The following is a 23,623-nucleotide window of genomic DNA, read 5'->3' on the forward strand; positions in this document are numbered from 1 at the left end:
CTTTAGAACAGGGGTGGGGTACTATGGCCCTTTTATGACTTGTGGACTTCAACTTCCAGAATTGGCTTAGAATGCTGGCTTAGAAATTCTGATAGTTGAAATTCACAAATCATAAAGGGACCATAGTTCCCCACCTCTGATTTAGAACATTCCTCACTACATTAACTGTTATTTGATGGTCTTTCTCAATTGCTTTGGCTTACCTGTTGATACTATTTTTTTGTGCTAACATCTGCCAGTCTTTGCCTTTGGCACTGGGAGTATCAAAAGTTGCACATATTCTCTGCCTGATAGAGTAAGGTATCTTAAAGGCTTGTGGGCCCAACTGAACAGGAAAGTTGTTGTCATCGTGTGGAAAAAAAGTGATTGTTTCTGTTTCATTCTGCATAGAAAAAAATAATAATGGGTTAAAGCAGGCTCTTCTCTCTCCCAAACCAACATATTTAATTCACCAGAATCCATTCTGTAAACAAACTGCTGTTTGTATAAAGCAGAAATGGACATCTGGGGCTTTTTAGATGTTGATCAATATAAGCTGATATATTTATGATTTTGCAAATATTCTATTTGATTCCCAGGTGATCAAATGGAACCATCCTTTCAAAGTGAATTACAGCATTGATTTGTTGGCCAAACCCATTCCCCCTTAGCCAAATTATCATCTCCAATCTAATTAATTTGTTGAGTCAATCTGGAATCAGATCAAGAACGATCCTGACATTCCTACCAGCTAGCAAAGACAGTTTTGAGAGAAGCTGAAAATGGCACTTTAGCAACTTCTGAAGGGCTGTTGGTCACTCATTCCTGGATGTAAAGAAATATGCAGCAGCATCTCATTAAGTAATGAACAGAGAACAACATCTAACAAGACTATTTGGGGAAAAAATGACATTTCGTTACAGTACACTGAGGCTTGTGGGTACTTTTGCATGACTGGCTGCTAAGAATTTGAATGTTAAGCAAACAGATGCAAGTACAAATTTCCCAGTCTTTGCAATGAAAACAGTCCCCCCTTATTTTTACTGTGTGAAAAAGAGTACATTTGGTTGACTTACCATATTTTTGAGAAAAAACAAAACAAAACAAAACCAAATACTAACCCTTGCTGCATTTAGTTGAGTATGCTTGACCTACGTTTTATTTTTTTTTCTACCCATACCTTGACTTGAAAGGATTGCCTATGGAATTTTCTTCAAGCAAAAACAGACTTGCTAGCACAGATCTATGGTCTTCTTTTTCAAGAGGATGTGATTTAAAGCAGTTTTTTATGTCTCTAGTTCATTATTGGCCTGTAGCTTTTTTCTTTTTCTTTTCTTTTCCCATGCAATACCTGAGACCACATATTATATGGGTAACAAACTACCTGCCTCCCACTTCTATATTTTACCCTCTTATCAGTTTCTTCATATTTTCTGTATCAGGGAATTGGTCTTTATCTGCAATGTGTTGGTGTTAATGTATGCTAAATATTTCATGGGGATGTTTCTACACGTCTTTTCATATAATATTTATGGGTCATCTTAAAAAACAGCAATGCAAAGCAATAGGAAAGCTGCAAGTATATTATATTTCCAGATTGTTTTAAATTAAATATGCAACAGATTTGGTACTCTGGTCCTTGAAGATAAGCTTCTGCTAGCTTTATCAAACAAACAAACCAATAAAATGCATTTATTGGGATACATGGTGATGCACTCAGGAAGGACTGAGCTTATTTTTCCCCATATATTTCTGAATTAGCTTTGTATTGTATTTGTGTTTTGAAAATAAAAATTAAAACAGGGCTGCCATCTCTGAGTTGCAAAAATTCAGAGAACCACTAGATGTCAGAAAATAAATATAGTAAACTTTAATACTTGGCTGCTATCTAGTGGCCTTCTGGATGTATACAGCCCAGATATGATGGTCCTTGATTTTTTAAAAAAATATTGTAATATCATCATTCCTTTTTCAATGGATATTGCATCACATTTTGCAATATAGTGTTCTTTTAGCTGTCTGTCTGGTAAATTATTGTTCCCTCCCAGAAAGCAAATTAATCTGATTATGATAAAACTGTAACTCAGCATATTTATAAAATGTCTCCTCCTCTTGCTTATCTGAGCATTTTATTCCAGAAACAGCCAAAGATTGGTTAACTTCTCTTTAGGTGCAATGGGGAACAGAATTGTTTTTTCCTGATTAGTAATTCATATTCTTCTTTTACCTATGCCTGTTCTCACGTCTGTCTAATTAATTAGTTTATCACTCAATTTAGTTCTTCCTCACACAGTCCTTCATTCATATTAATGATAAATTGTTCAACTTTATCAATTGCAATTGAAAGCTTACCCATTTTGGGGGGTGATGCATCACCCATGCAAGTCACATTATATACATCATCAGGCTTCTGATGATGGCAGATGAGATTCTGCCGAAACGTTGCTACAACTTTAAAAGCACAACTACAATGACGTGGGAAAATACCAGAACAAAGCTGAATGCCATACATGTAAGTACCTGCAAAAACTTAAGAATATATATATATATATATATATATATATATATATATATATATATATATATATATATATAGTATTCAGCTATGTTCAGGTATTTTCCCACATCATTATAGTTGTGCTTTTAAAGTTGTAGCAACGTTTCGGCCACAAAACAGACAGAAGATATTAGAAACACCAATCAAGCAGAACACAGCAAACTCCAAGACCAATAAACACAGACCAAGACTCCCAACCAATCAGGATGAAGAAAAAACCATTCATGCACAGCAGATGGCTAGCACCAAATTTAAAACAGAAATGGCTGTGAAAGTCTGACTCACAGACAAACACAATACAGAAGCTTGATGATGGCAGATGAGATTCCGCCAATACGTCACTACAACTTTAAAAGCACAATTATAATGATGTGGGAAAATACCCGAACAAAGCTGAATACCATATATATATACATACATACATACATACATACATACATATGGATCTTTGGTTGTTCAGGTTTTCTCCCGCGTAAGATTCGAAGTATCTAGGCAACGTTTCAATGAAGTCTCATTCATCATCTTCAGGCTTCTGTCTTTGGCTCTGGGCTTCTCAGAGTGATGCTTTTGGTTGGGGGGTTGGCCGTGTTCTGATTGGCTGGAGGCGTGTTCTGTTCAGGTGGGGGCTTGGTTGTGCACAACCAAGCCCCCACCTGAACAGAACATGCCTCCAGTCAATCAGAACACGCCTCCAGCCAATCAGAACACGGCCAACCCCCCAACCAATCAGAACACAGCCAAACCCCCTACCAATGAGAACACACCCCCACCCAATCAGAACACAGCCAAGCCCCCACCCAATCAAGTCACACCCCCACTAGCAGTTAAAAGGAAGAAGCAGCTGCAATCTCACATCACTCTGAGAAGCACAGAGCTGAAGACAGAAGCCTGAAGATGATGAATGAGACTTCATCGAAACATTGCCTAGATACTTCGAATCTTACACGGGAGAAAACCCGAACAACCAAAGATCCACATACAAATACCCGCGAGAACCTCAGAATATATCTATATATGTATGTATGTATGTATGTATGTATGTATGTATATGTATATGTATATGTATATGTATATATATACACCTTTTCTACAAACAAACCCTCAAAGGTGGGTAGATATTCTATCTATCTATCCAGGGAAGGAAGGACTTGCCTCTAGAATTGACGTCTGGATCTGTAGGATCTGTTCATGGCCTTTGACTTGTCTGACACAGATTTTGCATGAGAGTTGTGTGGTGGCAGGAGTGTAGCGCTCCAGGGAAAAGGCACAGTGAAGTGGCTGCTTGTTGTTGCGCCACACACGAGAAAAAGGAACTTCCTAGAAAAGAAGGGACAGGATGGAAATGGCTTGCAAATTGACTAAGCAAAAGATTATTGTAGAAGAGAAGAGAAAGAACTGGAGAAGATAACAAAATGCAAAGACCCGCAAATAGAAATAAAACAATCATGGCAAAAGAAAGCAAAGGTAGTACCAATAATAATAGGCATCTTTGGTACAATCCCAAAACAATTGGAGCACTACTTGATCTCCTTTGGCATTGGCAAATTCATCCTCAATCAATTGCAAATACAGCTTAATTTGGATCAACTTACATTCTCATATCATCATCAAACATCAACATCTGCCTACCTCAAATCCTTGGGAAGGACTCATTAGGTGGATAAAAATGCCAAATCCATCTGAATATCTGGCTCACTGGGCAACAAACCATAATGATAAGTGCTTTAAAAAAGAGGCTTGGCAATAAACATTTGCTTTGAAGGAATAAGAGGTCAACTATGGATAAGGATGGCGAGGCAAGGCAAGGCATTAGGAAGCAACTGTATTTTAAGTGAATTGTGGGTTTTGAATATTTAAACTATAATACAGTTGGCAGTTTAAGAGCATTGTTCTGCACACTTTTACCAAACAGCTGCTATTATAGATCTTGAAAAATTCCTAATTGGTAGACATAATGCAATAACCGGTAGACAAGCATAAATGACGAGAAAGCAGGCTGAGGAAATACTTCTCAATCTGTCCTCTTTATCTTGTCTTTTCCCAGATACTCTACACTAAGGATGTCCAACCTTGGCAACTTTAAGATTTGCCAAGGCTGGCTGGGGAATTTTGGGAGTTAAAGTCCACAGATCTTAAAGTTGCCAAAGTTATTTTGCTGCTTTTTCTCAAGAAAGATAGCTCCATTTTCCAAAGAAGCACTGGGATGAAGTTGTTCATTACATTCCCACTACCACCCAAAAAATGACCACTGTAACCCATATGGACACATTCTTTGAATCAATGCTGGAACTAGCCATTTTCTTCACAGCATGCCAGGTTTCCATGTTAAACTTGGTAGAATCAGGAGATAAACTAGTCATGACTAGCACATTAAATTAGGTAGGCACCAAATAACATATAATGGAAATATAATATAAGAAGGCTTCTATAATAAAGGTCCCATGTTTTTGTTTTGCAGTAGCTTCAGGTGCTAAACTATCCATTTTGAATTAATATCATCATCAATCAATCCACTGCAATGAAAAGCTATTAACTGAACTTTATGAACTTGTAATCTACCAATCTGAATCAGCCTGGGTTGGTAGATAGATGGCTTTTAGCTTTCCAGTTTATGCTGAGAGAGTGGCCTAAAATCATACAGATGACTTCTGTATTTAAGGGAGAAAAGAAGCCTAGACTTTCAACTCCTAGTCCAACCCCTTACCTACTATATCACATTGGCTCCTACCCAACTTCAGTACTTGAATGTCTATAGGGATACTCAGTAATGCAGTTCATGGTTGTCTCAAAGATGCTTTTTCAAAAGGCAATTGGACTATGTTTTTTCTTGAGGCAGAAAGAAGCTTCTTCAGTTCTGACCTGATGGTGGCAAGGATGGAAGGATTAGTTCTGACAGGATGAGGAGGGGGATGGAACGTTCATATTTCTTTGCAGTCATCTGGTTGTTAGTACTCTCTCTGAAAGCTGTTGAGGCCACTTAGGGGTTTACCTGTGCCCTCAGGGACATCTGAATCAGAATGCAAATGTATATTGTGGAATCTTCTTTGAACTGCTAAAAGGGCTGAATTATAAATAGGAGATAAGTGGTGTCATATTCCTGCCCCTCTGTTGTGGGAGGGTTGTTCAATTCTAACATAGATGACCTCTTTTAACTTTCAAACCAAATGTCTCTATCCAGAATGTGGAAGTTAATCAAAGCGGGGAAGTAATGACTTGTGTCATGAAGCTGCAAGAAAAAAACAATGCAATTGAGCTTCTTTCAGTCTCACAGACCTTTCAAGTCAAACTGCCCTATGCTACGCTAAAATCAACTCAATCAATTTTTCCTCTGGCATGATAGAGGAAGTATCTGGAATTGTAAATAAAACAAAACAGCAACAAATTTTTTTTAGCATATACAGCAAAAGGAAGCAAACAACAATATATAACTTATGAGTTTCCTTCCAAACCACTGTTTCATTAAAACACACTCTCTTCAGCAAACACACAACAATAGCTCTTAAGTAAACCCTTGCATTTAGAACCTGTTTCAGTAAATAAGAGCAAGATACTAATTGTGATAAAGAAACAATAGAAGCAACATTATAAATTGTGATTTAAACAACAAAATAGAAACATTATAAAGTGGAAGTGTAATTAGTTTTCTCTTTAAAAACTATCTTTTTTTTTTTTTTGCAGATGGGTGGAAAAGAAGAGAAAGGGAAGCTGAGTTACTAAAGCTGAGTATTATGCTGTAGAAGGAAAATATATAATAGAAGGCATGGATAATACTGAGTTAGATAAAATGTTCCGGATTATTTTCTATAAATCAGTTTCATTTCTGTTTTAATTTAGGCTCTCTTGCACTGTCCTAAGATAAACCCCAAACCAGGTTGTTAATGATTTGTTCCAATATAGTTAAAAGTTACAATCTACTGCTTGCAAAGTGAATTTTATTATTTCACAGTAGCATTTCAATTTTTAAATATAATTAATCCCTTAGTGTCAACTCTCTTACAGCTTAATTATTATGTTTTATTTTTGTTCTTTTAAAGATAAAAAATTAAAAGCTATCTCAAGCCAAACTGGACTTGAATGCAGAATGCCATTATTAGAACAAGACAGGAGTTTATTTACTGGAACTTCAATTATTATTTTTCAACTACTTAATCTATTTTACAGCCAAGTGGTACACTGCCTAAGAGGTGAAGATGCTTGCCTCCCACTCAGAAAGTTGAGAGTTCAATCTGAGGCAGTGGCTGATGTATCTCTATCAGGGTACAAAAAGAAAACCTCTGCAGCGAACTCCTCATAAGCAAAAGGAAGGGCATCTGGCCAGTAAACACTCATCTCCATCCAATCATCCCAACCCAATCTGAAAAAGGGATTACAGGGTCAAAATATTTTACAACTTCCCATACCAATTATTAAACATAACTGATCTAGCTTAGTTTCTCAAGATCAGCCAAGATGACATCATCTGTTGGTTTATCTGATATTTAACAGATTAACAGAATTGGAAGGGACCTTGTTATCTAGGCCAACTCCCCGCCCAAGCAGGAGACCCTACACCATTTCTGACAAATGGCAGTCCAATCTCTTCATCAAGTGATGAAGCTCCCACAACTTCGGAAGGCAAACTATTCTATTGGTTGATTGCTCTCACTGTCAGAAAATTTCTCCTTATTTCCAAATTGAATCTCTCCTTGTTCAGTTTCCATCCATTATTCCTTGTCTGGCCTATAAGTGCTTTAGAAAATAGCTTGATCCCCTCCTCTCTGTGGTAGCCCCTCAAATACTGGAACACTGCTATCATGTCTCCCCTGGTCCATCTCTTCACTAGACTAGCCAAGCCCAGTTCCTGTAACCGTTCTTCAAAATCTTTTTTTTTAATCAACTGAATGCCCAAATCTCTACTTCTACTGAACTAGAAATTAATCATAAATATTTTTATTACCTTTATTGTCAGAGTTCAACATGTGTAGAATGAGATTGGCTGAGCCTCCTGTCACCATAAATATTTTATTTATTCCCAATGTTCTTATATTAGACTGCCCAATATGCTTGTCAAAATGATCTGAAACTATGTTCTTCAAATCTTTCATAAATTTATAATGTTTATTGGACATTTTGAAAATGGGTGAGGTAAAAGTACAGTATCTATTTCATTGTTTAAAAGTGTTAGATTTTTCTAAAAAAGACATCCTGGAAATGTGGCTAGTCCATAGAATACCATCATTAAACTATACATTTAATCCAAAAGTCTGTGTACCATGTTAAAAGAAGCAATGAGCTGCACAAAGACATATGCATTGAAGGTTTGAAATTGCTTGGTTATTAAAAATGGGAAATATACTCATCACACACATATTAGTCTTCCTATGCAAATACCTGACATGCTGTGAATGGTTTAATTCTCCAGAGAAAAGGGGGAATATCAAGTACAGAGATCTGAAGGCTGAATGTATTCCCTTTGAAATGCAGCAGTTTTGGTTCTTCCAGCAATTGTCCTCCCTGGTATCTTTCACCTGAAATCACATCCTGCAACAACAGAGAATAGAAAACAAACACATTGTAGGCTAAATGTTGAAAAAAATCTCTCATCCCATGATGGGATGAGAACTGGAATTTTGCTAAGGCATTATTCTAAAAGAAAAGCTCCCATGGATGAATCCAACTATCCATGTCCTGCAAGAGAGAGACAGAGAGAGATTTTTCTGAGATGCTGTTGCTCTTTTTTCAAATTATGTCTTTTTGGGTTGACTTGTACAGTTTTTGTGTGGTTCCCATCTCAAAGTAGCAGAAAACTAAATCACAAAGGTTTGAGAACTTCAGTTTCAGAGGATGAAAAAAAGTGGGCTTTGTGGCCTTAAAGAAGGGAACCTCAATTCAACTCTCCATGGCCATCTTGCCACAGGCAACTTGCTATGGCCAATTCACCTTGGCCAACTCACTATGGGACAGCTTGTAATGGCCAACTTAGTGCAGGGCAACTTGTTACAGGACAAGAGTACATTAATATCAAAGAAGTTGTTGAATAGAATCTTTATAAAAGGGAGAACAAAATAAAATTTGAATGTCAAAAATTAACATTATTTTAAATAATAAAATTGAATTGTTCAATTGTTCCACAGCGAGTTGTTCCATGGTGAGTTAGCTGTGACGATTTGGCCACAGTGAATTGGCCATGGCAAGTTGGCTGAAGTGAGTTGTCCCATTCCCTCTGCACAGAACGAAAGAGTCAATCTGACCCAGGAGATTATTTTATCGAGATCAGAAGTTCAGCCTCGGCTTTCAATAAATCAGTTGTGAAACACTATTGCATGGATATAATTTCTTAACTTCATGAGATCTTTTGATGTTTGATTCTTCAATCCATTGTCTTTCCTGGATAAGAAAGCTATTGGAGGTAGACTATGAAATGTTTGCCTTCTGCAGCTTGTGGATGTTTCTATGGATTTTGCAAATAGGGAACTAGAGAATGTCTGCTTGGTTCTTCTTTCTTTTCCAGCTTGGAAATTCTGTGGGTCCTATTGTTTAACAGTTTCTTTATTTTGTGCATGAATCATTCCAAGTGCTTGGCATCCAGATGCCTTGTTGAATACTCAGAGCTCATTACTCCTGATCAAATACAGAAGAGCTATAAGGAAGAGCTTGAAAAAAAAACCCACCAGAATTAAAATATTAAAACCGTGCATTGGATTGTATCGCATTTTCTTGGCTAAAACAACATCTGGCTCTGAATCTCACCATTTACCCAAGGAAAAAGAAAGATGTTTCATGCTGGGAGAAATGCCTATTAGGGCCAAGCTGCACATCATGTTCAGTTATGTGGAACTTTCTAATCCTTCTGCTTCCTTATGAACAAAAGGGGGAGATAAGATCTGGCAGGTCATCTTTTATGGTTATCTTTTATGACTAGGTGTAAAGGACCCACTTAACATATTGCATCAAACTTCCTTTGTTCTGAATAAGCCATCTGAGGTTTCAGGCAGACTTTGAGACTAAAATAGCCAGCTATATACAGTTTTCTGCATCCCCAATCATCATCATCATCATCATCATCATCACCACCATCATCATTATTATTCATCACACAGTCAGCCAGATGTTCAGACTGGGTTTGGCATTTTTGTCTATCTATTGAGTCCTTACCAAGGACATGGGATAGACAAAATTGGATGTTTGATGGTGTTGCAGACATTGCCGCAGGATGGAAACTGTTCTAAGTAAAGCTGCCTTCTACAATTGACTGATGGAAATGTCAATGCCTATGGTGTTCAAGTGGTACTCCAATTGTTTTGAGACTGCACCCAAAGCACCTATTACTATTGGTACTACCCTTGCTTGTCTTTGCCATAGTCCCATCATTTCCTCTAATTCTTTTTGTTTACTGTTTGTTAAGTTTTTAACTAGCATTTAATCTTTTCCTTGTTAATTTTTAATCCCGCCCATTTGCCAGATTTATCTATTTCATTTAATAATACTGGTCCTGAATCTATTGGTTCACAGACCATGTCATCCGCAAATGCTTGTAATTTGTACTCTTGACTTTTAATTTTTGTTCCTTTAATTTCTTTGTTCGATCTAATCCTGTCCAATAATGTTTCTAGAATTGTTATAAAAAGCAGAGGTGACAGTGGGCATCCCTGCCTGACACCCTTCTTTATCTCAAATGGTTTGGTAGCTTCTCCATTTATCAGTACATTCGCCTTTTGTGTGGCATAAATTGAATTTAACATTTTTGCAAAATTACCACCAAATTTCATCAGATTAATCTGGTATTTCATGAAATCCCAATTAAGATTATCAAAGGCCTTTTGTGCATCCAGGAAAACAACAGCCACTTGGGCTCCTGGGTGCAGTTCATAAAATTCTAATGTATCTATTATCGTTCTCGTATTATATCTTATCTGTCTCATGGGACGGAATCTGTTTTGGTAGGGTGAATTTTGTCATTGAGCACTTTCTTTAATCTTCCTGCTATTACAGTCATGAAAATGTTATAGTCTGAATTTAGAAGAGATATTGGTCTGTAATTCTTTATTTGATTGGCATCTGCACCCTCTTTAGGAATTAATGTAATATAAGCTTCCTTCCATGATTCTGGAATTTAGCTTTCAGTAATACCTCATTGCAGATCTCTAGCAACACATTTTCTAGTACCTCTCTTATCTCTTTATATAACTCACTTAGAAAGCCATCTAGGCCTGGGGTTTTGTTGCTTTTTTGTTTTTTAATCGCTTCTTTTAATTAACTTAAAGTTATTTTTTTATTAAGCACCTCCTTTTTGTCCTCTGATAGCGGATGTAAAACTCCTTCTTTCAAATAATCTTCTATTTTCTTTAGATCAACTCTATCTTGCTTATATAAGTTCTCAAAGTACTCTCTTACAATTACCTTCTTTTTTTTCCAAAATCAGTCTCTAGTAATCCATTTTTGTCCACTAATTGGTATATTGTTCTTTTTTGGTTTTCTTTTTTCAGTTTGTATGCTAACCATCTACCAGGTTTATTTGCATGTTCAAAATAATTTTGTTTTATATACTGTAGCTTCTTGGTTAGTTCCTCCTGATCTAAAATGTTCATTTCATGCTTAGATAGTTCCAGCTCATTTTAATTTGTTAATCTCCCAGAGTTTCCATTTGTCTATTTTCCAAATCTTTTTTTTTTTGTTAGGGTATTTCGTTTTTCCCATCTTTTTTATTTCTATTTGCTATGTATGCTATAGATATTCCCCTTAAATATGCCTTCATTGTATCCCAGAGGTTCTGCAATGAGGTATCCTGTTTTTTTTATTAAATTTAAAGAAAACAATTAATTCTTCCCTGATTTTGGGGGATGTAGTCTTTTTCTTTCAATAGTTGCAAGTTAAGTGTCCATCTACTTTTCTTGTGGGTTGGGTCTTTCCAGATTATCTGCAATGGATTGTGATCTGCCCAGATGTTAGTTAAAATCTCTATGTCCTGAATCTCCTTAAGTAAGTCACTGTTTACCCATGCCATATCTAGTCTAGACCAGTGGTGGAATTCATTTTTTTTTTACTACTGGTTCTGTGGGCGTGGCTTGGTGTGCATGGCAGGAGAAGGATACTGTAAAATCTCCAGTCAGAGGTGGTATTTGCCCATTCTCCAAGCTACTCAAAATTTCCTCTACCGGTTGTCAGCTTTCAAGATCTTCTACTATTGCTTTGCATCTTTTGGCTACCATAAGTAATGGGGGGAGGAGGGGGTAAAGTCTGGGAAGTGAGCTGGAGGTGTTACATTCTAGTGCTGTGTAAAATGAGGAGGAGGGAGTATAAATTCTTGCTTAGGTTTCTATTTCTCGCTTAGCTTTCTTTTCTCTGCGCAACTGCAAACTTTTATCAAAATATGCCAAGGTCAACGGACAGAGGCCTCATCACCACCTGAAGATGTCCACATGATCATATTCACAACTTTTAATTGGAAGAATCATTTGAACTATTGGGGGTGGGAACATTTCCATCACTTTGTATATGTGATCTGCGCACCTAATTCCTCAGATTCAGAATTCTATGGTTGCTACCACTTCAAATTCAGCAAAAGATATCTTTTCTCTAACCCAAAGAGTCTAAGTATTTCTTTCCTGAATTTTGAATGGAGCTCCACCTGACACCAGTTCTCCAGAACTGGTCAGAACCTGCTGAATACCACCTCTGATCTAGACCATGATTTATGCGGATTGGAGTAGAAAGTGAACTGAATCATCCCTGGGTTCAGCTTCCTCCAAGCATCCACTAGTTCTAATTCTTCAGCCATCTCAAAAAAGCACTTGGGCAATATTCGAGTTTTTTTGATATTTTTGTTCACATGCATAGTCTTGATTGTTATTTGTAATTGCTTTATAGTCTCCAAATATACATATTTTTGGGTTGCCAATTTCTATCAATTTCTCATATAGAATTTTATAGAATTCATTCTGATTTTTATTGGGGGCATATATCCCCACCAATAAAATGTTTTAATTTTGAATTACCTCTACCATTAATATTCTCCCCATTGTATTGTTATAGATCAATTTTGAAGTTATTTCCTCTTTAATATATAGTACAACTCCTCTTTTTTTTCTTCTGCTAATGTTGTATACATTTTCCCCAATTTTTTATTTTGTAAGTATCTCTGTTCCTGTGTTTTAATATGAACCTCTTGAAGACAAATTATATCAGCTCTCTGTTTCTCTAATTTAAAAATATTCTCTTCCTCTTAGATGGGTCATTTTCTCCATTAATGTTCATAGATATTAGTTTCAATCCTCTTTCCATTTACCCTTAGTCTAGCTTTTTTCCCTCGTTAGTTCTAGACCATTGTTTGACTCCTAGTTCTCACTCCTATCTCTTCTCGGGAGGCAATTTCTTCCCAATTACTTCTCTACCTTTATACTTTATTGTTTCTTCTCTTTAAATTCTGTAAATTATGTCCTCGATTCACCTCCTAGCAAACTTGATAAGGGAGTCTGTGCTGCCTCGCATAGCTTGTGTGAACTCTGTGCACATCATCCATTTCCTTTACTATCTCATTTTTATTTCTTTGTAGGAGTTCCACTAGCATTTCAGCCATTATCAGTGCTAAGCTTTCTTCTTTATCTTCCTCCACATTTTGAAATCTAAGGAAGTAGGAGGTAGTCGTACGAGATGGATTAAGGTCTCTTCTGTCTTTTTATTCTGGTCAGTAATTTTTTGATCAATATGTTCTAATTTCTTCTCCGTTTGATTGGCTTGTTCTTCAGTTATTCTATTTTTTTCTTCATTTATCCTAATGGATTCCTGAATCTGGCCTATTTTTCCATCCAGGTTCCTAATTTCAACTTTCATTTCCCCTATTTCATTTTTCAATTCTGTTGTCATTGTTTCCCTCTTGGCTCTACTTTCAGTGTGGTTTTTTGACATCGACTCCTGTAGTGCTAACATCGTTCCTTGAATTGCCAGCAAGGTAGCTTGAACCGATTGGGTGCCAGTTGAGGTATTTGGTTTCTCCAGGGCCAACATCCCTTCAACCGTTCATTGGGTCGATGGTGTAGGACTAGGTAGAGCTACTGTTGGTACAGATTTTCTCGCAGTTTTTGGATGGTGGTAGTGCTGCTAGTCATATCTTTAATAATTTTGTATTGTTCATCTACTATTTTAGTTATATTATCCCATATCATATTACCAATTACCATCAACTTGATCAATGATTTAAGATTTTTAATTTTCCATATTAATTAATTAGAGATTTCTATTGTTATTTAATTGATTAATTTCCTGTCTCTACTAGCTTTAAAAATTATCAGTTAATCCATGATATACTCAATCTCTCAGAGGCAAATTGATCAATCTTAGTCTAGTTTCTCTATTTGCAATAGGTTAAGGTATTAATAAATCATAATAAACATAGTCTAATATCAGGTCTCAAATTATCTGGTAGTTAATCAAATAAGCAAATGTCCCACAGTATTATAGCCAAGTGTGAATGTTTAAATTTGTTATAGTATTTTGTCTATTGCTCTTCTAAACACTGTATAAAATTCAGAGTTCAGATTAACTGCTCTTAAATCTTAGAGAAGGGAAACAAAGAGAAGGGAAAAGAAAGAAAAAGAAGGAGCAGGTGTTTAAATTGTCATTATACTAAACAATATATTAAATTCATTAATCTACAATAGATCATATATATGTATGTATGTATGTATGTATGTATCTATGAAGGGAAAGAGGGGGAAATACAAATTAGAGAAATTAATTATCACTCTCCAAGCCAATTTCTATATAAAATAATCAATCAATATTAATCTCTTATTATTTAACTATATCAAATAAATATATATAAAATAAAACTATCCAAATCCAATAAATTCAAAGGAAGAATAGAAACTTCAGGAGGGAGAGGGGTATAAGGTCTCTTGATTTTACTATTACCTTAATATTCTAGTAATAAATAAATAAATCTATTCAAATATTAGATACAATTGTAGGAATAAATATAATAAACATTTGTCTGACTAATTTTGTATCAGTTTTGTTCCGTTCTCAGTTCTATTAGTCACTTCCAGTTACGTTGATACAATTGATTTCTTCATTCCCCAGAACCTTCTCAACCTGATGTTCCCAATAGTTGTTACTATATTCAAATCCAAACTTTTGGCACAGTTTCCAGTGAATGATTTTAGCAACACAGTTATGGCATTTTAAATAGTGAGTTTGTGAAATTTTGCTGCAACCCACTAGGGCATGAGTGACTGTGAGTAGGGACTGTTGGTCCAGGAAAGGACATAACTGGTGCACAATCCAGTTTTCTTTGAGCAGGAGTCGTGAGTCCAGGAAAACCCCTAGATTATGCACAGGGTCTGTTGGGGTAGTGCCACTCCATCCAAAACCAAGGTGGCAACTCTCCCTGAGCCAACGAACCCCAAAACCAGAGCCACTCGGTCTTGCAAGATTTTGTTTCAACCTGTTGCTCCCCATCCAGCCCCTAATAGCCTCCAGGTACTACGAGAGGGAGGACACTGTAACACTTAACTCACTATGGGCCAAGACATTCAGCTGAGTATCATCAGTATATTAGTAATACCTCAGTCTATGGTGATGGATGATCTCACCCAGCAGCTTCATATAAACATTGAACAGCAGTGGAGAGAGTATTGATCCCTGCAGAACCCCGTAAAGCAGTTGGCATGGGCTTGATCTCTCCCCTCCTATCAAAACTGACTAAGAGCGGCTGCAGAGGAAGGAAATGAACCAGGACAGCACAAGGCCTCTCACTCCCATCCCCCAAAGCTACCCCAATTATCTGGCTGGCACTTTTATTTTATTGTTGTTTAATAGAGCAAAGTTACATTTAATTATTCTTGTAGTTGGCCCTTACAATTGGGTTTGTCTTGATAAGCTATTTAAACCTTCTCTGTACTCTAGAATGTCTGCACCATTCTCTCTTTCTCTGTGTCTCAGGGCACAGAACAGAAGTGCAAGCAAATTTTTATTGTTATTTGTTTATTATTTAAATTTGTTATAGCCACCCAACTCCAGTAAGGATTTGAGGTGATATAGTTTGAGGACATCAAATCAGTTTACATTGCTTCAGCCTTCTACAACAATCAGTTTCTTATAGGACCCTTTGAGAAAATTAATTGCCCACCCTTTCATTAATTATCTGGAAAGACCAAGAATGGTTTGACCATCTTACCTGAAATGCACATGGAGTGTTGTCAACACAATATACTCTTAGATTGTAATCTAAAGAGTTGCCGGATATACAGCCAAAGACAGCTACTTTCAGTTCTTTAACAGAACAATCAGACAGTGGCTCCCCAATGAGAGCATAAGTTCCAAAGGACTCCAAAAGGATATGACAAGCATATGGATCCAAGAGGCAGTAACAAGAAGTGGTTTCTTCCTCTACAGACATTACTTCCTGGATGTGTCAGAACATTAAACCCAGAAAGAAGAAAAGCAAAAGTGACTTGGCAGAAAATGAATTACATTAAAAAAAAATTCCACACAAATTCTATTATTTACTTTGCAGTATTTTTTAATGAGCTTAGAACAGACTTACTATATACACTATAGGTAGATTATTTTCTTGGCCAGGGCTCCCAGAAAAAGTATTTACATGTGAAGAATTGCCCTTGGTTAAATTAGAGTTTATCTTTTTTCTCCAAGTTGAAAGAATGTAAACTTTATTTAGTTCTAAACTACATTAAGCTAATTTTAGTGTTTAATGTCAGGCATGAAGGATCAGGATCACACACAAGTTCCAGTTCATAAGATTTATTGCTCAAGTGTGTACACAAGAATTTAGTCAACTAAAGTTCAATACTAAATTGGCACCAGATAAGGATCAATAGAATTCAAGGGGATCAGACTTAGATCATTTGTGACAATATAATGATTTTAAGCTGATGAGTCACTTAACTCTGTTTCCCATAGCTCTGCCTGTTCTTTTCCTTTCTCTATACTTGTTTCTGTAACATATCACATCAATATGTTGTTTATCAAGGGTAATTGTTAGGACCCTCAAATAGGAAGTTGGGGGCTGTGTAAATCTCCTGCTTGCGAAATGTTGATATGTGTTAATGAAAATACTGATAAATAAATCCACAAGACATAAAAATAAGTGTTTACTTTGAAGACTGTTCGTCATCATTGCATACAATTCTAAGGTTATATTTGGAAATGGAAACCCCCAAACTAATCTATCTTTCTTTCTTTCTTTCTTTCTTTCTTTCTTTCTTTCTTTCTTTCTTTCTTTCTTTCTTTCTTTTTTTCTTTCTTTCTTTCTTTCTTTCTTTCTTCTCTCTCTTCCTGTCATCTATCTTTCTATATATCCAGTTATATTTATATGCTGTCTATCTCAATGTTGAAGTGACTCTAGGCTCCAAATAAATAGATGGAACATCTGCTTTTATTGTAAATTATCACAAACATCTTAGCAATTATCTCCAACTCATCTAATTTTTATCAGCTTCATCCTTACTCTTTTTATCTATTTCTGAAAGTAATTTTGCTTACCTCCCATTTGCCTGGATGCTTTCTTTTTTTCAAATGAATATTCCAATGCTCAGAGTTCACATCTGCACAATGCGGGATTGTCAAGGCAAATGGAGTAGAGACCATCACTTCTATAGGACCACAAGTCACTTCTGGACCTAGGAGGATTTCACTGCCTTCCAGTTGAAGGCTTCACATTAGATACATAAGAAATGTTGAAAAGGAAAGAAACACAACATCAAATTATTTTCCCCCAAAAAAGTGATAACACACACTTATTATATAGTATACAGTATTTATCTTCATGCCTATGTTGTATTTATGTTTGCTTAGTTGTACAATTAATGTCTTTAATATATATATTAAAAAAAACTCAAGGCTGTAACTATGAGTGGCACACAAATAAAACAGAGAAAAACAATTAGAATTAGGTAAGTAAAGAAAATGGTATATACCAATGATGGTATATACCTTTTTGTTGTAGTGTGCCAAATGTGTGCGCATGCTGGCACCCACAATGCAATGTGCCCCACCTCCCATGCATCAGTGCGCAACGCCATGCCCCACCCCACCCCCTTACCTGCACTGTGCATGCACGTGCCTCCCAGAACATTTTTGGCCCGTTTGACATCATTTTTGCCCTCCTGAGTTTGAGGAAAGCCTCTGCAGCCTTGGAAGGCCAAAAAATGGGCCTTCCAGAAATACTGGAAGTGCTTGTTTTCAGCCTCTGGGGGGCCTCTGGAGCCTGAGGGAGGCTTTTTTCACCCTCCCAGAGGCTCAAGGGAAGCCTCTCCAGCCTCAGGAGGCCAAAAACCAGGCCCATTTAGGCACTTCCAGTATTTCTGGAAGGCCCATTTTTTGGCCTCCTGAGGCTGCAGAGGCTTCCCTCGAGGCTCCAGGAGGGCGAAAACTGCCTCAAATGGCGGAAAATCAGCAGTGAGGCACACACATGTGCAGTGCAGGTGATTTTGGCTGGGGCTTGTGTGCCTGCACAAATGGCTTTGCATGACACCTGTGGCATGCGTGCCATAGGTTTGCCATCATGGGTATATACTGTAGGTCAAATAAAATTCATCCTGTATACTATCCTTCCACAACCAGACATTTTCCAGAATTCCTTAGTCAGGATTGCTGCAGTGGATTTTGCAACCATAGTCTACATTTCGGAAGGCCAAATATGAGCTGAGCCATACATGAACAATGTTTACTATCCACAGAGTACATAAGATGTTGCTAGAATTGAGATTCTGATAATTTCAAGAAATAACATGACTAGATCCTACAACTAACTGAGAGGTCTACTTCATCCCTGCAATTACAGAAACAACAGCATCACAAACCTCCAATAATTGCATATGAAAGATCAGAGTTAACTTCACATGGATTTCTGTTAATATCATGTATGTGAACATCAACCAACAATGCCCTTCTGGATTTTATATAGAACAAATGGGTCAGACTTTGTGTAAAATAATTAATGGACACAAGTTTGAAATCTTGACTCAAAACAAGGACTATTTATTTCTTTATAAATATAAATTTATTTATAATATTTAAACATATAAAGATCCAAGGAATTCAAGAGAGCTTGGACTTAAACCATTTGTGGCAACGTAATGATTCTAGGCTGATAACACACTTAATTCCACCCCTCAACTCCCTCTGTTCTTCTCCTACAAGGTGTCTTCATTTGAAGGAAGGAACGTAGAAAAATGCCACCCTATCAAGGATGGCCAGCTACATACAAGAGCATTTCAACCTCCCAGGACACTCTATTACAAATCTCAAAGTTGCCAAATTGAAAAAAAAATGTTGATTGGACAATTGACTAAGAGAGACTGTTAAACCATACATTCAAAATTTTTGTCTATCTTGAAAGATCCCAACAATTTTAACACATTATAATAATTAATTGATAAAATACTTGTAATCTGTTTCACATGTCACCTGCATCTTCACAGCCATCCCGCCTCCTTCTTCCCTCCCATCTCATATAACTGCTATGTTAGTTTACCTATTCCACACATCTGATGAAGTAACCTGCAGCTTATGAAAGTGCCTGACTTTTAATGAAATATGTAAGATTGAGAAGGTTCTACTAGACTTCTTCTGATTTTTTAACTTTTTTTGTTTCTACAAAACATCAGAACATTGAAAGGATAATACAATGTGCCTAGCCATTCTGAAATCCCAATTTACAGTTGGGATTGGGATCAATTGATGGGCTCATAAGATGGGGGAAGATCAGAATGCATTGAAAGAGGTATATGCTTGACTGAATTTTTGAACAGAAATTCAACACTGTAACATTTTGTTAGAAAAACAATTAATTGGACCTATCTGCCTCCATCTGTTTTCTTTTTTTTCTCTTATCAATTTAATATTATTTCCTTATCTCTATTCTGAAACTAAATAGTCCCTTTAGCAAAGTCCAATTTTAAATGATAGAATTACAATGAGATTTTTATTTATTTATTGTCAGTGAGTGCTAAGAGTGCTATGGCTGCAAAAAAAAAAAAAAAGATAATTATATCTCAGCAATATATCCTCTTGAAAATTGTCTCTTTTTATTATGACTGAGTTTGAAAGCACTTCTGATCTGACCCAGAATGAACCTAATGGGTAATAGAATGCAAGCTGATATTAAGTTATAAAATAATTGATAAGAACTCCTTCTATATTTCAGATCTAAATTTAGAACCATTCCTTATAGATGTTTTCCTTTGTTAAGCAAATAAATCAGTTAAAAATAACACCACCATCGGTCACAATCCCTTAAATTTTGTGATTTATGTATTACTTTGAATAAATTGCAATACATTTTAATGTTCTGAGGAAACCAATTCTGTAAATCTAACTGAACTATCTGGATGGGGAAGAGAAAGAGCAATAGAGAACAATGAAAAATTAGATTCAACCCCCATGCAACAGTTTTTTGGAAGGAAAAATAAACCATGGTTTATTATTACACTTAGATATTTGAGAAGAAATCTATTACACTTAGAAGAAGAGACTAAGTTAAGGGAATAAGAGGAAACCAGTTTATTGGACTCCAACTTCCATTACCTACAATATGACCAATAACCAGAATTAATGACTAAATGGTCACATGTCCCCCATCTGTAGCTAGGAAATAATAATGGGAGGTGGGCATGTATCTCTCCTTTATTTGTGAGCACCCCAGGGACCTCTGTGAGAAATAAGGTGCTGGACTAAGGGTGACCAACCATGGTCTGATCAAACAAGGCTGCTCTTGCACTAAATAAAAAGTGAGAATACAAACCACTTCAACAATGGAACCTTCTAATCCAGTCCCCAATTGTCTGGATGACCTAGGCCTAAACATACAACCAAGACCTGAGGGTTTTTCAGAATAGCAAAAAGGATGGATCTAATCTAATTTTGGAGGGAAGAATATTCCATAAAGTGAGTGTTGCAGTAGAGAAGGCACATTACCTGGGACCATCAAATGAAGATCTGTGGCTGATGGTACCTTTAATATCCTTAATCTGCCTTACCTACAGGGGTAAGCTGATGTAACCATGGAGATGTAGAATTGGTTCTCCTGCATTCTCACAAGTGATAAGTCAACCTCTTACGGACTCTCTTTTGAGTCAGCCCAGGCATGTCAACAGAGTCCAGTCAGTAGGACTCACTTTCTGAATCATTTGCACTGATTTATCAGATTCCCCCCATATGGTAGCTAATGGTCCCTGGATTACCATCTGTGTTCATAGCATTTACTGGAATGACTGCTGCCTGAATTCACATGGAAGGTAAGCATTAATGGATTTGGTCCAATAACATAATCTCCTGAAGGGAGTTCTTCAATTGCTTTTGGAGAAGTATCTCTCCTTTAGTGAATCTAATACACAGCCACACTGGAATTCTGGGAAGTATTTAATACCAAATGAACTAAAATCGGCTAATTAGAAGGACTCCCTCATACCAGAAAATAGCAAGAATCTTCTCTGTAGCAGCCAGTCTGGCACAAGGACTTTGAATGCAGAGTTCATTTGCTGTTTATGGAAGGCAGAGAGCAGGGGTGGGATTCTACCAGTTCTTACCTATTCACTAGAATCTGTTGTTAACTTTCTAAGCAGTTTGGAAAATTGGTTGTTGGAAGAAATCTCCTTTTGTTTTTTTCCACTGTACAAGGCTAATTCTGTAAGGAAGGCAGGAAACATTCTGGTCCTGTTTCTAGCCTAATATTTATTGCCCTGCTTACAGAAACTGACTCTCTGTTTCTCCATTAACTCTTATTACATTCTTGTAGAATGCCTAGACTTCCTGTTGTCTGAGCTTCTCCTGCATTTTTTTTTTCTTTGCTGGAGCTTGACTTTCTTAAAGGGGAAGGGTTGTTTTAAGATTTTTACACTGCTTCTGGGAGGAAATACTCCCCTGTTGGAGTTCTTCCAGTTGGGATGTAATGATAAGCACTGTGAAGAAATAATCGAATAATGAAGCAGAGCTGCCAGAAAGAAGCTTTTAATGACAAGGAACCAAGATGAGTGACATTCAGCAAGGCTTCTTGGCTAGCTAGAAAAATTGACATTCAAACTTGAGTTTACATACTCTTTCTGAGTTTTGATCTAAAACTGGTTTTTGGTGAAGTGTAATTCTGTGTTTGGTAATGTTAAATCCTGAGTTAAAGGGTTTCACTTTATGAGCAAGAGGTGGCTGCTTGATAGTTATCACTGGATTTTAACTATTTTCATTCCTCAAGGTGCTCTGGCACCCCTGTCTGATTTGTAACTCTGTCTTGCAGGTCTTTTTACTCTAATGATTGTATTTAGGGCAGCTTTTTGCAAGCAAAGAAGCTTTTTGTATTTTTATACAGGTAATCCTTGACTTACAACAGTACATTTAGTGACCATTCAAAGTTACAATGGCACTGAAAAAGTGACTTATGACCATTTTTCACACTTACGACCATTGCAGCATCCCCATGATCACAAGAGGCCAGGTGAGGAGAAGCGCTCCTTGATGTGAGTGACATTGAGTTGGCCACCCAGTCACATGACCACCCAGCCACACCTACTCAGCTGGTCATTAGGGCAGAGAACCGGTGGTTAAATTATTTGAATCCCACCCCAGCCAGACAGCATTGTACAATTTCAAGTATTTAACATTTCCCTGAGTGCAGAGCAAACAAATGGCAAAGCAGATCTAATCCTTTGGCCTCCATCAAAATCAGAAGCTTGTTTTGTTTTCTGAAGAATGGAAGAAACCTTAAGAGAAAATAAAGCAGCATTCTTTCCATTCTTTCCTGGCCAAATTTAATTCCATGGGTTAGTGACTGTGAAGGGGAGCGATTTTTTTTCAAACTGAAGGAGAATAGAATTGGCTATGCTTCAATTATTTAACTGAAATGAAATCATCAAACTGTGAAGTTTAATTTTTTTTAACACTTAGGACCACTGTATTAGGTATTAGAGAATATTTTTCTATGATGAAGAATAACACAAATACATAAATGTATTTATCTGTCCTGGGTGAGAGAGAGAGAAAAAATTAATGATGTTGAACCATCTTCTACAGAAACATAAACAACAATAGACCCAAATTACAAAGTTCAGATTTCCCCAAACAAAACATAACAGTCTGCAACAGAAGGTAGGCAAATTGATACACAAAAATCAGTCAGTTTGTTACAGTGATTAAGGCACTAGGCTAAAAAAAAACAAGAGACTCTGAATTCTAGTCCTGCCTTAGGCATGGAAACCAGTTGGGCCAGTCATTCTTTTTCAGCCCCAGGAAGCAAGTCGAGGCAAATCCAACAATGCAGCAAATCATGAAACTGCCATAAATTTGTTTTGTTTAGAGGAAAATATGCAGCATTATCCTTCTCTAGATCATTTCCTATTATAACAGGAATAGCACTTAGGTTTATATACCACTTCATAGTGCTTTATAGCCCACTCTAAGTGGTTTACAGAGTCAGGATATTCCCCCCAACAAACTGGGTCTTTGTTTTACGAACCTCAGTGAGAGCTAGTGAGAATCAAACTGCTAGAAGTTGGCAGAATTAGCCTGCAATACTAACCACTGTGCCACCATGGCTCTTAATAAGCTCCCCATTAATTTAGCCTCTTCCATCAAAAATTCTACTTTATACTACATAGAAAGGGTAGACTAGTGTATACATAATAGTTTTCAGAGTATGCATACATACTTCCGTACATATATACATACATATGTACATTCAATTTTGAGGCTACTTCTGAATCTATAGCAACACTGGGTGGCTTAAAATTTATGGAAATTTAAAAGAAATTTAACATAAAACAGCATATATTAAAGAAAAAGAATATGGCTGATTGAAAGATAGAACTCCAAACCCAAGGTGTTAAACACTATCCTAGCCAATGCCTGGGAGACCAAGTCATTAACGATTTTCAAAAAAGGGAAAGGAGATGAATACTACAAATTCAATAATCCTCACCATTAATACTATTCTATTCCATTAGTTTTAAATACTATCTGAAGAAATATATCCATTTTTCATTTAAAAGGTGCTTCTAATTATGCAGGAGTTTAACAAAACACAACAAAAAAAAAAGGTAAGTTTCCTTCAGGTCAAGCTCAATTCTTAGTAACTTTGTGCCCCACCCCACCCCAAAGATGTAT

The 23,623-nt window shown here is 36.7% G+C and overlaps 1 protein-coding gene across 1 annotated transcript in view; it reads right to left on the reverse strand.

Moving 5' to 3' along the window:
- The window catches only part of UNC5D (unc-5 netrin receptor D), a 726,013-nt gene that overhangs the window by 31,944 nt on the left and 670,446 nt on the right, over positions 1-23,623 (reverse strand). The window contains exons 11-15 of the mRNA XM_087938913.1: positions 17,015-17,183; positions 15,690-15,917; positions 7,907-8,056; positions 3,689-3,853; positions 204-382 (exon numbers count right to left, since the gene is read on the reverse strand). Of these exons, the coding sequence (XP_087795039.1) occupies positions 204-382; positions 3,689-3,853; positions 7,907-8,056; positions 15,690-15,917; positions 17,015-17,183 (891 nt within the window). The remainder of the gene's footprint in view (positions 1-203; positions 383-3,688; positions 3,854-7,906; positions 8,057-15,689; positions 15,918-17,014; positions 17,184-23,623) is intronic.

This window comes from Pseudonaja textilis, chromosome 9, assembly GCF_049901715.1.
Source record: "Pseudonaja textilis isolate UNSWEBS1 chromosome 9, rPseTex1.2, whole genome shotgun sequence".
In the NCBI taxonomy this organism is placed as follows: Eukaryota; Metazoa; Chordata; class Lepidosauria; order Squamata; family Elapidae; genus Pseudonaja; species Pseudonaja textilis.